Here is a 13591-nt window from a genome sequence, read left to right as displayed (position 1 = left end):
CGTAAATAAGTATCCTAACTACTGTGTACTCTGATCTGCTCCTATATGTAAAATATATATATTCTCGGCATTATACAGGCCTCCTTTTTTAAAAATATATATTTTTTATTACATAAACACATATAACCCCGAATAACGTTGTGTTTTAATGCATTTTGTTGGTGTAAAATGTTTTGGCAATGAGAAGGTTTCTTTATGACAGTTATGCGTCACGTTTTGTCTACGTCATAGCCTGCACTGCGATTCTCTGAAGTTCTCCAGATACGGATTTTGTGGAGAGTAGACTGCAAAATTATAAAGACAAACAGGAAGTTGCAGAAAATAAGTTATCTATTAAATCTTTCGTGTAAGAAAGAAGTGAACGAACTAAGTGTATATCCGTCATGCGCTAATAGGTTGCTACTATATTGCTTTGGCACTGCTTTTTGGAAACGAGTCAAATGAGTTTGCAGTGAAGATGGCCGAGGGGAGGCTGTCAATATCACCGTACCCTTTTCAGGATCCACAACTTTCACAAAGTTTGGACGCCACGGGGGACTCGGACAGAATACATATTCAAGCTAAAAACCGACATGTTGCTGGCACTCCGGATGAGTCTTTCTCTCCGACGTCGGTCATCTATTTTAAAGAGGCGCTCAGTTCAGCGAACATCCGATTTGCAAAGACTGGACTGTCATCTCCCACTCCTGTTCAATATGAGTTCAATATCGAAAGAATGTCCAATAAAACGAAAAGTGAGTTTCAATAAATTTAATCATTTGGGTATAGATGGCCATAGAGTATGTAGATGGCTAGGTTACCTAGAGTCTACACATGGCTAGGTTACCTAGAGTCTGGAGATGGCTAGGTTACCTAGAGTCTATAGATGGCTAGGTTACCTAGAGTCTATACATGGCTAGGTTACCTAGAGTCTGTAGATGGCTAGGTTACCTAGAGTCTGTAGATGGCTAGGTTACCTAGAGTCTGTAGATGGCTAGGTTACCTAGAGTCTGTAGATGGCTAGGTTACCTAGAGTCTGTAGATGGCTAGGTTACCTAGAGTCTATACATGGCTAGGTTACCTAGAGTCTATAGATGGCTAGGTTACCTAGAGTCTGTAGATGTCTAGGTTACCTAGAGTCTACAGATGGCTAGGTTACCTAGAGTCTATAGATGGCTAGGTTACCTAGAGTCTGGAGATGGCTAGGTTACCTAGAGTCTATACATGGCTAGGTTACCTAGAGTCTATACATGGCTAGGTTACCTAGAGTCTGTAGATGGCTAGGTTACCTAGAGTCTGTAGATGGCTAGGTTACCTAGAGTCTGAAGATGGCTAGGTTACCTAGAGTCTGAAGATGGCTAGGTTACCTAGAGTATGTAGATGGCTAGGTTACCTAGAGTCTGTAGATGGCTAGGTTACCTAGAGTCTGCAGATGGCTAGGTTACCTAGAGTCTGCAGATGGCTAGGTTACCTAGAGTCTGCAGATGGCTAGGTTACCTAGAGTCTGCAGAGGGCTAGGTTACCTAGAGTCTGCAGATGGCTAGGTTACCTAGAGTCTGCAGATGGCTAGGTTACCTAGAGTCTGCAGATGGCTAGGTTACCTAGAGTCTGCAGATGGCTAGGTTACCTAGAGTCTGCAGATGGCTAGGTTACCTAGAGTCTGCAGATGGCTAGGTTACCTAGAGTCTGCAGATGGCTAGGTTACCTAGAGTCTGCAGATGGCTAGGTTACCTAGAGTCTGCAGATGGCTAGGTTACCTAGAGTCTGCAGATGGCTAGGTTACCTAGAGTCTGCAGATGGCTAGGTTACCTAGAGTCTGCAGATGGCTAGGTTACCTAGAGTCTGCAGATGGCTAGGTTACCTAGAGTCTGCAGATGGCTAGGTTACCTAGAGTCTGCAGATGGCTAGGTTACCTAGAGTCTGCAGATGGCTAGGTTACCTAGAGTCTGCAGATGGCTAGGTTACCTAGAGTCTGCAGATGGCTAGGTTACCTAGAGTCTGCAGATGGCTAGGTTACCTAGAGTCTGCAGATGGCTAGGTTACCTAGAGTCTGCAGATGGCTAGGTTACCTAGAGTCTGCAGATGGCTAGGTTACCTAGAGTCTGCAGATGGCTAGGTTACCTAGAGTCTGCAGATGGCTAGGTTACCTAGAGTCTGCAGATGGCTAGGTTACCTAGAGTCTGTAGATGGCTAGGTTACCTAGAGTCTACAGATGGCTAGGTTACCTAGAGTCTGTAGATGGCTAGGTTACCTAGAGTCTACAGATGGCTAGGTTACCTAGAGTCTGTAGATGGCTAGGTTACCTAGAGTCTGTAGATGGCTAGGTTACCTAGAGTCTGTAGATGGCTAGGTTACCTAGAGTCTGTAGATGGCTAGGTTACCTAGAGTCTGTAGATGGCTAGGTTACCTAGAGTCTGTACATGGCTAGGTTACCTAGAGTCTGTAGATGGCTAGGTTACCTAGAGTCTGTACATGGCTAGGTTACCTAGAGTCTGTAGATGGCTAGGTTACCTAGAGTCTGTACATGGCTAGGTTACCTAGAGTCTGCAGAGGGCTAGGTTACCTAGAGTCTGCAGAGGGCTAGGTTACCTAGAGTCTGCAGAGGGCTAGGTTACCTAGAGTCTGCAGAGGGCTAGGTTACCTAGAGTCTGCAGAGGGCTAGGTTACCTAGAGTCTGCAGAGGGCTAGGTTACCTAGAGTCTGCAGAGGGCTAGGTTACCTAGAGTCTGCAGAGGGCTAGGTTACCTAGAGTCTGCAGAGGGCTAGGTTACCTAGAGTCTGCAGAGGGCTAGGTTACCTAGAGTCTGCAGAGGGCTAGGTTACCTAGAGTCTGCAGAGGGCTAGGTTACCTAGAGTCTGCAGAGGGCTAGGTTACCTAGAGTCTGCAGAGGGCTAGGTTACCTAGAGTCTGCAGAGGGCTAGGTTACCTAGAGTCTGCAGAGGGCTAGGTTACCTAGAGTCTGCAGAGGGCTAGGTTACCTAGAGTCTGCAGAGGGCTAGGTTACCTAGAGTCTGCAGAGGGCTAGGTTACCTAGAGTCTGCAGAGGGCTAGGTTACCTAGAGTCTGCAGAGGGCTAGGTTACCTAGAGTCTGCAGAGGGCTAGGTTACCTAGAGTCTGCAGAGGGCTAGGTTACCTAGAGTCTGCAGAGGGCTATGGTTACCTAGAGTCTGCAGAGGGCTATGGTTACCTAGAGTCTGCAGAGGGCTAGGTTACCTAGAGTCTGCAGAGGGCTAGGTTACCTAGAGTCTGCAGAGGGCTAGGTTACCTAGAGTCTGCAGAGGGCTAGGTTACCTAGAGTCTGCAGAGGGCTAGGTTACCTAGAGTCTGCAGAGGGCTAGGTTACCTAGAGTCTGCAGACGGCTAGGTTACCTAGAGTCTGCAGACGGCTAGGTTACCTAGAGTCTGCAGACGGCTAGGTTACCTAGAGTCTGCAGACGGCTAGGTTACCTAGAGTCAGGTGATTGATGAACACCTCTGGTCAGCTAATTCTGTGTCACCACGTCAGCAGTTGGTGTTTTGATGCTCGATGTAGCTGGTTAGCTAGGTAGTCATGGTCGCTAGCTTGTTGTCTATGCTGGTTGTTTGCATACCTTATGTGTATAATGTAAAGGAACAATACATGTCATGGATAATATTTACAGAGTAGGTGAGCTCCATTCCTGAATGGCTGATCCGATTTCAGCCTCAGAGGCGTTTTTGAGATCGAAGAGGACCACGTTTTGCTAATAATTGCTAGTGAGTTATTGCTCAGTTGAAGCACATTTTTGGTAATGAATGAGAATCCGTCCCCTGTGTGCATGACTGGCGGGTGTGCCAGTGGGCCGTTGCCAGTGGGCCGTTGCCAGAGGGCCGTTGCCAGAGGGCCGTTGCCAGAGGGCCGTTGCCAGAGGGCCGTTGCCAGAGGGCCGTTGCCAGAGGGCCGTTGCCAGAGGGCCGTTGCCAGAGGGCCGTTGCCAGAGGGCCGTTGCCAGAGGGCCGTTGCCAGAGGGCCGTTGCCAGAGGGCCGTTGCCAGAGGGCCGTTGCCAGAGGGCCGTTGCCAGAGGGCCGTTGCCAGTGCCCTAGACCACTGCGCCACCCGGGAGGACGGGTTAGTTCATCTTTCAATCACCCATGTGGGTATATTCTCCTGAAAACCAATGAGATGGAAGAGGCGGGACTTGCAGCGCGTCATGCGTCAAAAATAATGTATATTAGCGCCTGGCCACGCAGGCGCTCTTGACCAGTTTGGATGAAATTATTGAATAACATGTAAACTCAGCAAAAAAAGACAGGTCCTTTCACTTTCAACTGTGTTTGTTTTCAGCAAACTTAACATGTGTAAATATTTGAATGAACATTACAAGATTCAACAACTGAGACATAAACTGAACAAGTTCCACAGACATGTGACTAACAGAAATTGAATAATGTGTGTCTGAACAAAGGGGGAGTCAAAATCAAAAGTAACAATAAGTATCTGGTGTGGCCACCAGCTGCATTAAGTACTGCAGTGTATCTCCTCCTCATGGACTGCACAAGATTTGCCAGTTCTTGCTGTGAGATGTTACCACACTCTTCCACCAAGGCACGTGCAAGTTCCCGGACATTTCTGGGGAGAATGGCCCTAGCCCTCACCCTCTGATCCAACAGGTCCCAAACGTGCTCAATGGGATTGAGATCCGGGCTCTTCGCTGGCCATTGCAGAACACTGACATTCCGGTCTTGCAGGAAATCACGCACAGAACGAGCAGTATGGCTGGTGGTATTGTCATGCTGGAGGGTCATGTCAGAATGAGCCTTCATCCGTAAAGAGTGCCAGTGACCATCGACGGTGAGCATTTGCCCACTGAAGTCGGTTACGTCGCCAAACTGCAGTCAGGTCAAGACCCTGGTGAGGACAACGAGCACGCGGATGAGCTTCCCTGAGACGGTTTCTGACAGTTTGTGCAGAAATGATTTGGTTGTGCAAGCCCACATTTTCGTCAGCTGTCTGGGTGGCTGGTCTCAGACAATCTCGCAGGTGAAGAAGCTGGATGTGGAGGTCCTGGGCTGGCGTGGTTACACGTGCTTCTGTGGTTGTGAGGCTTTTGGACGTTCTGCCAAATTCTTTACTTGACGTTGGAGGTGGCTTATGGTAGAGCAATTAACATTCAATTCTCTGGCAAATGTTCCTGCAGTCAGCATGCCAATTGCACACTCCCGCAACTTGAGACATCTGTGGCATTGTGTTGTGACAAAACTGCACATTTTACCTCCCTTTTATTGTCCCCAGCACAAGTTGCACCCGTGTAATGATCATGCTGTTTAATCAGCTTCTTGAAATGCCACACCTATCAGGTGGATGGATTATCTTGGCAAAGGAGAAAAGCTCACTAACAGGGATGTTAACAAATTTCTCAAAAAAATTGAAACATGGGACCAACACTTTACATCAGGGGTGTCAAACTCATTCCACGGAGGGCCTAGTGTCTGCAGGTTTTTGGTTTTTCCTTTCAATAAAGCCCTAGACAACCAGGTGTGGGGAGTTCCTAACTAATTAGTGATGTTAATTCATCAATCAAGTACAAGGGAGGAGCGAAAACCCGCAGACACTCGGCCCCCCGTGGAATGAGTTTGACACCTGTGCTTTACATGCTGTGTTTATATTTTTGTCCAGTGTAGATTCGAAAGTATTCAGACCCCTTGACTTTTTCCACATTTTGTTACGTTACAGCCTTATTCTAAAATTGATTACATTTTGTTTCCCCCCCTAATCGTTCTACACACACTACCCCATAATGACAAAGCAAAAACAGGTTTTTAGACATTTTTGATCATTTATATTATTTTTTTTTAAACGGAAATATTAAATTTACATAAGTATTCAGACCCTTTACTTAGTACTTTGTTGACACACCTTTGGCAGTGATTAAAGCCTTGATTCTTCTTGGGTATGACGCTACAAGCTTGGCACACCTGTATTTGGGGAGTTTCTCCCATTCTTCTCTGCAGATCCTCTCAAGCTCTGTCAGGTTGGATGGGGAGCTTCGCTGCGCAGCTATTTTCAGGTCTCTCCAGAGATGTTCGATCAGGTTCAAGTCCGGGCTCTGGCTGGGCCACTCAAGGACATTCAGAGACTTGTCCTGAAGCCAGTTCTGCGTTGTCTTGGCTGTGTTTTTAGGGTCGTGAGGTCCTGAGCAGTCTTGAGCAGGTTTTCATCAAGGATCTCTGTACTTTTTTCCATTAATCTTTCCCTCGATCCTGACTAGTCTCCCAGTCCTTGCCGCTGAAAAACATCCCCACAGCATGATGCTGCCACCACCATGCTTCACCGTTGGGATGTTGCCAGGTTTCCTCCAGACGTAACACTTGGCAATCAGGCCAAAGAGTTCAATCTTGTTTCTCATGGTTTGAATCCTTTAGGTAAACTACAAGTGGGCTGTTGGGCCTTTTTCACTGAGGAGTGGCTTCCATCTGGCCACTCTACCATAAAGGCCTGATTGGTGTTGCAGAGATGGTTGTCCTTCTGGAAGGTTCTCCCATACCCACAGAGGAACTCTGGAGCTCTGTCAGAGTGACTCGGTTGCTCAGTTTGGCCTGGCAACCAGCTCTAGGAAGAATCTTGGTGGTTCCAAACATTCATTTAAGAATGATGGAGGCCGCTGTATTCTTGGGGACCTTCAATGCTGCAGAAATATTTTAGTACCCTTTACTTTATATTGTGTGTATTGTTGTGAAATTGTTAGATATTACTTGTTAGATACTACTGCACTGTTGGAGCTAGAAACACAAGCATTTCGCTACACCGGCAATAACATCTGCTCAACACGTGTATGTGACCAATAACATTTGATTTGAATTGAGATGGTTTGGGATGAGTTGGACCGTGGACTGAAGGAAAAGCAGCTAACAAGTGCTCAGCATATGTGGGAACTCCTTCAAGACTGTTGGAAAACTATTCCTCATGAAGCTGGTGGAGAGAATGCCAAGAGTTTGCAAAGCTGTCATCAAGGGAAAGAATCTACACTTTTTTGGTTACTACATGATTCCATATGTGTTATTTCATAGTTTTGATGTCTTCACTATTATTCAACAATGTAGAAAAAAGTAATGAGGTGTTCTAAACCTTTTGACCGGTGGTGTAGTTTTGGTTTGGTTGTTTTGGTACAGGCTAGAATGTAGCTGGATGGTCTGACCGAGCTCTAAAGTTCCTCTGTGGAGATGGGAGAACCTTCCAGAAGGACAACCATCTCTCTTCAGCACTCAGTGCAACAAAAAAAAGTGTCACCTTTTTGGTCCCTCAGCAATGCATCCCTGTATTATATAAAATATAGAACTGAATGGTATGGCAGCACTATGAGGTAAAATAAAGAACTGAATGGTGTGGCAGCACTATGAGGTAAAATAAAGAACTGAATGGTGTGGCAGCATTATGAGGTAAAATAAAGAACTGAATGGTGTGGCAGCACTATGAGGTAAAATAAAGAACTGAATGGTGTGGCAGCACTGAGGTAAAATAAAGAACTGAATGGTGTGGCAGCACTATGAGGTAAAATAAAGAACTGAATGGTGTGGCAGCACTATGAGGTAAAATAAAGAACTGAATGGTGTGGCAGCACTATGAGGTAAAATAAAGAACTGAATGGTGTGGCAGGACTACGAGGTATAATAAAGAACTAGAAATGCTCTAAATGAGCTTAATGCCTAGGCTTTTACTCAGCAGGGTAATTGTTTTGTGACTCGCAGATCTGGGTTCATTATTGTCATTATTATTATAGTATTATTACTCAATTATTACTATTATTACTTAATTTTCCTGCTGTGTACAACAATGCACGTGTTATTTTTTATTTAACTAGGTACGACATTGAGAACAACTTATTTTACTGAACAAATTACCAAGAGATACCAATGTTTCAATCCTTGTCCTAAAAACATTAGCTGTTGTAGGCTGATTGAATAAATAGTTAATGTTCAGTGCTTTACTACAGGGGAGTTGTAGTGCCTGTTAAGTGGTGGTTCTCAGTTCAGTGTTTTGATTAGTATTCCTTCCCAACCAGGAAATCCGGCTGATGCCAGAAAGAAAGATGAAGCTCTCCCTCCCTGCAACAAAGCAACATTTTTTTTTAACGCATGCACCATCTGGTCACGTGAGGCTGATCTGTTACCCAGCAAGCTCTTTATCAGGCAGCCATCTTGGTGTCTGTCATAGGAGCAGCGACTCACTGCCTGCTCACAGCCTACTCTGAGCTAGCCGAGCGAGAGGAGAGGCAGAGCCCATCAGAGGAGAGCGTGGTTATCCCAGTACCCAGACCGCACCGCGCTGCAATAGACAGAGGAGAGGGCAGGGCTGCAGCCTTTGTTGAGACAGATACACGGTGGTTTTTTCCCTTACTCATCTGTAAAGGGAGGAGAGCGTGAAGGGGGAGGAATAACAAACCCAGCATCCATCCAGTCTCCTCTTTTCTCTCTTTTGTTTTCAGCACATAGAGACGGGCTTTTGCGTTGCCTTTCTGAAGAGAGCTGCGCCGTTTCCATTCGTCTCTCAGCCCTCCTATTCGCTGAGTCATCATGGCAGAGCTGATGGCCCAGACCGACGCCCCGACTCCCACCAGCGACAAGATCACGCAGGCCGCCCGGGAGACCATCTACCTGTGTAACTTCCGCGTGTCGGTGGACGGAGAATGGCTCTGTCTCAGGGAGCTGAACGACATCTCCCTCACCCCAGACCCAGAGCCAGCCCACGAAGGTACAGATAGGGCCGAGGCTGACCTAGTCTAGGAGGATGGGGAGCGTCGGGGGGGGGGGGTGGGTGGATTGGAGCCCTGTTCAGGAGGATGCTGTGGTAATGTAGTTACATCATTGGTTCTCAGCGCTTGGTAACCCACTGATTTTAACTCAATGATTACAAGAGTGTCTAGCAGGGAGGAGGGCTGTGATGTAGACACTCAGGATATCCTCTCTCCCATCCTGCCTCCATACAGTAACGGCGCAGGCCAGTGTTTTCGACGCAGTCGTTTAGCTGTGGCACTACGCCACGGCACACTTTGAAGATGCTAGAACAGTCCACATTCTACTTTTCCTCTACAAACAAAAGGAGTAATGACTAGACAAATCAGACAACACCATAGAATAGTTGAAATATTAACTTTATACTGAATAAAAATATAAACGTAACATGTAAAGTTACATGAGCTGAATAAAATATCCCAGAAATGTTCCAGACGCACAAAAAGCTTATTTCTCTCAAATTTTGTGCACAAATGTGTTTTACATCCCTGTTAGTGAGCATTTCTCCTTTGCCAAGATAATCCATCCACCTGACAGGTGTGGTATCAAGAATCTGATTAAACAGCATGATCGTTACACAGGTGCACCTTGTGCTGGGGACAATAAAAGGCCACTCTAAAATGTGCAGTTTTGACACAACACAATTTCACAGATGTCTGAAGTTTTGAGGGAGTGTGCAATTGGCATGCTGACTACAGAAATGTCCACCAGAGCTGTTTATTTATTTTATTTAATCTTTCTTTAACTAGGCAAGTCAGTTAAGAACAAATTCTTATTTACGATGACGTCCAAACCTGGACGACGCTGGGCCAATTGTGCGCTGTCGTTTTAGAGAATGTGGCTGTATGGCCAACCGGCCCCACAACCACGCCAGCCCAGGACCTGCACATCCAGTTTCTTCACCTGCGGGATCGTCTGAGACCAGACACCCACGTGGACAGCTGGTGACACTGTGGGTTTGTCTGAGACCATCCACCCACCCAGACAGCTGGTGACACTGTGGGTTTGTCTGAGACCAGACACCCACGCGGACAGCTGATGACACTGTGGGTTTGTCTGAGACCAGACACCCACGCGGACAGCTGATGACACTGTGGGTTTGTCTGAGACCAGACACCCACGCGGACAGCTGGTGACACTGTGGGTTTGTCTGAGACCAGACACCCACGCGGACAGCTGGTGACACTGTGGGTTTGCACAACTGAAGAATGTCTGCACAAAGTGTCAGAAGCCGTACTAGGGAAGCTCGTCGTCTTGACCTGACTGTAGTTCAGCATCGTAACTGACTCCAGTGGGCAAATGCTCACCTCGATGGCCATTGGCACACTGGATCTGCTGGCGCATTGGCACTGCTGTTGGCACATTGGCACTGCTGTTGGCACATTGGCACTGCTGTTGGCGCATTGGCACTGCTGTTGGCACATTGGCACTGCTGTTCACAGATGAATCCCGGTTTCAACTGTTTGAGATGCTCTGGATCGACGTGTACGACAGTATGTTCCAGTTCAAAGTGCAGAAACCCAGCCTGAATAGTGTCCGAAGCTGTCATCAAGGCCAAGGGTGGCTACGTTGAAGAAATCTTTCTTCTCAAATATATTTTGATTTGTTTAACACTTTTTTGCTTACTATATGATTCCATATGTGTTATTTCATAGTTTTGATGTCTTCACTATTATTCTACAATGTAGAAAATAGTAAAAATAAAGAAAAACCCTGGAATGAGTAGGTGTGTCTCTTGGCTGGTACTGTAAATATCTGGCTGAGTGGAAAGCTGTCAGGTTTCTTGACTTTTTTTCACATTTATAAACCCAAATGCATTATCATTCGCTGGTCTTTGCATTGGGAGCTTTTCACTGCAATGTTGGCCTAAATACAACATCTACTTGATCAGACGGGTCCATGTTATGACACCAACCATCTCAGATTGTACTGAAATTGTTTCCGTAGTTAGAAACATAAGATAAGCTTTCTGGGGAACATTTTGTTCAAATATATTCTTCTCTTTCTATTAAGCTAATTGATTGAACCCAAATTGGCAACTTTTAAATTTATTTAAATTTATTTGTAGCGTTCATTTAATATTCAATAATGTGCTACTCTGTTGACGTTCAGCCTTATTAGCAGACAGAAATGAGAAGAATGATCTTCTTTCGTTACCTTTTACAACTGTAGTGTGATAATTGAGTCGAGTCTTGGCAGATTTTGGATTCCATTTTTTTTGTTGATTTTTGTAAAGCAGGAAGCTGCCCTGTATGATTGTAGCCTAATATTCCTGTCAACCTTGATTGATGCAAAATAAACCATGTCATTGTGTATTTATTTTCAGCCCATAGACAATTATAAGGTAATCGTTTGGCTAGGTAGCGCTATTTTAGTTCAAGGAAGTCTTAACATTGAGGCTTATGTCCTTGTTTACCCTTCCTTGATGTTACTTTGGTTACCATGGTATTAGTATGCATGACGACAGTATCCCTCTTCTCTTTCTTTTCCATCGCAAACGAAGACTCAGGAGGATTTCATAGATTTGGTGAAGTACCCCCTCATCCTCCCAAACCTCCATCCTCCCAAACCTTCATCCTCCCAAACCATCATCCTCCCAAACCTGCACCATCATCCTCCCAAACCTGCACCTTCATCCTCCCAAACCTTCATCCTCCCAAACCTGCACCATCATCCTCCCAAACCTGCACCATCATCCTCCCAAACCTGCACCATCATCCTCCCAAACCTGCACCTTCATCCTCCCAAACCTGCACCATCATCCTCCCAAACCTTCACCATCATCCTCCCAAACCTGCACCTTCATCCTCCCAAACCTGCACCATCATCCTCCCAAACCTGCACCAGCATCCTCCCAAACCTGCACCAGCATCCTCCCAAACCTGCACCTTCATCCTCCCAAACCTCCATCCTCCCAAACCTTCATCCTCCCAAACCTGCACCATCATCCTCCCAAACCTCCATCCTCCCAAACCTTCATCCTCCCAAACCTGCACCATCATCCTCCCAAACCTTCATCCTCCCAAACCTGCACCATCATCCTCCCAAACCTCCATCCTCCCAAACCTCCATCCTCCCAAACCTGCACCATCATCCTCCCAAACCTGCACCTTCATCCTCCCAAACCTTCATCCTCCCAAACCTTCATCCTCCCAAACCTTCACCTTCATCCTCCTGGGCTCATTTCTCACCACCTTGACATCTGGTCCCAGTTCACTGCGTTCCCCTTGGACCCTTCAGTGTTTTTAGATATAAGCAGTATAGTGGTGACCCTGTTCACCATATCGCTTCCACAGGCCCAATGGGGAAGGGTTCTGATTACTAATCGGTTGTGTGGCCCTGCTTTGCGGTGATCTCAAAGCTTTTTGCCACACTGGTGTGTTTGGCATGGCCATCTGTTCAATTTACCCACCCTGGCTGTCTGTGTGGCCATCATCCAATCTACAGCATGGATTGGCCTGTGGCTGTGTGGCCATCCAATCTACAGCATGGATTGGCTTGTGGCTGTGTGGCCATCCAATCTACAGCATGGATTGGCCTGTGGCTGTGTGGCCATCCAATCAACAGCATGGATTGGCCTGTGCAACACAACATGACACCTCAACATGACTGCTGCTCCTTCCATTTTGCCACCTTCTTCCTGACTCCCCTCTTCTGTGTGGTTGATATTCCAGGAACCTGTTCTGTTGCTTCAGTCCCTTTTTGTTTCCTGGGTTTCCTGGCAAATACACTGCTGCTGCTCGGCCTGTTGGGTGGAGCTCGGTGCTCGGTGCTCGGTGCTCGGTGCTCGGTGCTCGGTGCTCGGTGCTCGGTGCTCGGTGCTCGGTGCTCGGTGCTCGGTGCTCGGTGCTCGGTGCTCGGTGCTCGGTGCTCGGTGCTCGGTGCTCGGTGCTCGGTGCTCGGTGCTCGGTGCTCGGTGCTCGGTGCTCGGTGCTCGGTGCTCGGTGCTCGGTGCCAGTTTAACCTCACTGCAGTTGAGCTGCAAAACCTCTTCCATCCACTGGCTTTGGAAAAATGCACCAGAACTTTCCTGTTCATAGGATCTGTAAATAGTTTACAGGTGTGCTGCTCTGCAGTTATCCTATAGCCTGTCTACACTCAACAAAAATACAAACGCAACATGTAAAGTGTTGGTCCCGTGTTTCATGAGCTGAAATAAAAGATCCCAGAAATGTTCCATACGAACAAAGCTTATTTCTCTCAAATTTTGTGCTTAAATTTGTTTACATCCCTGTTAGTGAGCATTTCTCCTTTGCCAAGATAATCCATCCACCTGACAGATGTGGCATATCAAGAATCTGATTAAACAGCATGATCACTACACAGGTGCACCTTGTGCTGGGGACAATAATATCACTCTAAAATATGCAGTTTTGTCACACAACTCAATGTCACAGATGTCTGAAGTTTTGAGGGAGTGTGCATTTGGCTTGCTGACTGCAGGAATGTCCACCAGAGATGGTGCCAGATAATTGAATATGTATTTCTCTACCATAAGCCGCCTCCAACATCGTTTTAGATTATTGTGCAGTATGACTAATTGGTCTCACAAACGCAGACCACGTGTAACCACTCCTGCTCAGGACCTCCACAGCTTCTTCACCTTTGGGATTGTCATTGGGGGCGGGGTGCTGAGGAGTATTTCTGTCTGTAATAAAGCCCTTTTTGTGGGCTCATTCTGATTGGCCAGTTTCCCAAGTGGATTGGCCTTTGCCCTCCCATACTCAGTCATGTGAAAATACTATAGATTAGGGCCTAATTAATTTATTTCAGTTGATTGATTTCCTTACATGAATTATAACTCAGTAAAATAGTAAAAATGTTGCATGTTGTGCTTATATTTGTTCAGTAAATGATTTGC

The 13591-nt window shown here is 46.4% G+C and overlaps 1 protein-coding gene across 6 annotated transcripts in view; it reads left to right on the top strand.

Moving 5' to 3' along the window:
- The first annotated feature begins 229 nt into the window (after positions 1-229).
- LOC129853033 (protein RUFY3-like) overlaps positions 230-13591 on the top strand; it is an 80238-nt gene continuing 66876 nt past the window's right edge. For 3 of the 6 annotated variants that reach the window (XM_055918673.1, XM_055918676.1, XM_055918670.1), the window contains exon 1: positions 230-734. In XM_055918673.1, coding sequence (XP_055774648.1) covers positions 458-734 — 277 coding nt within the window. In that variant the 5' untranslated portion in view covers positions 230-457. Of the gene's footprint in view, positions 735-8104; positions 8690-11233; positions 11258-13591 lie in introns of those variants that run through there. The other 3 variants (XM_055918672.1, XM_055918675.1, XM_055918674.1) reach the window with 3 other exon arrangements.

This window comes from Salvelinus fontinalis, chromosome 4, assembly GCF_029448725.1.
Source record: "Salvelinus fontinalis isolate EN_2023a chromosome 4, ASM2944872v1, whole genome shotgun sequence".
NCBI lineage: Eukaryota > Metazoa > Chordata > Actinopteri > Salmoniformes > Salmonidae > Salvelinus > Salvelinus fontinalis.
The sequence above is the reverse complement of the archived record's forward strand: the minus strand, read 5'-3'. Positions and strand labels throughout refer to the sequence as shown.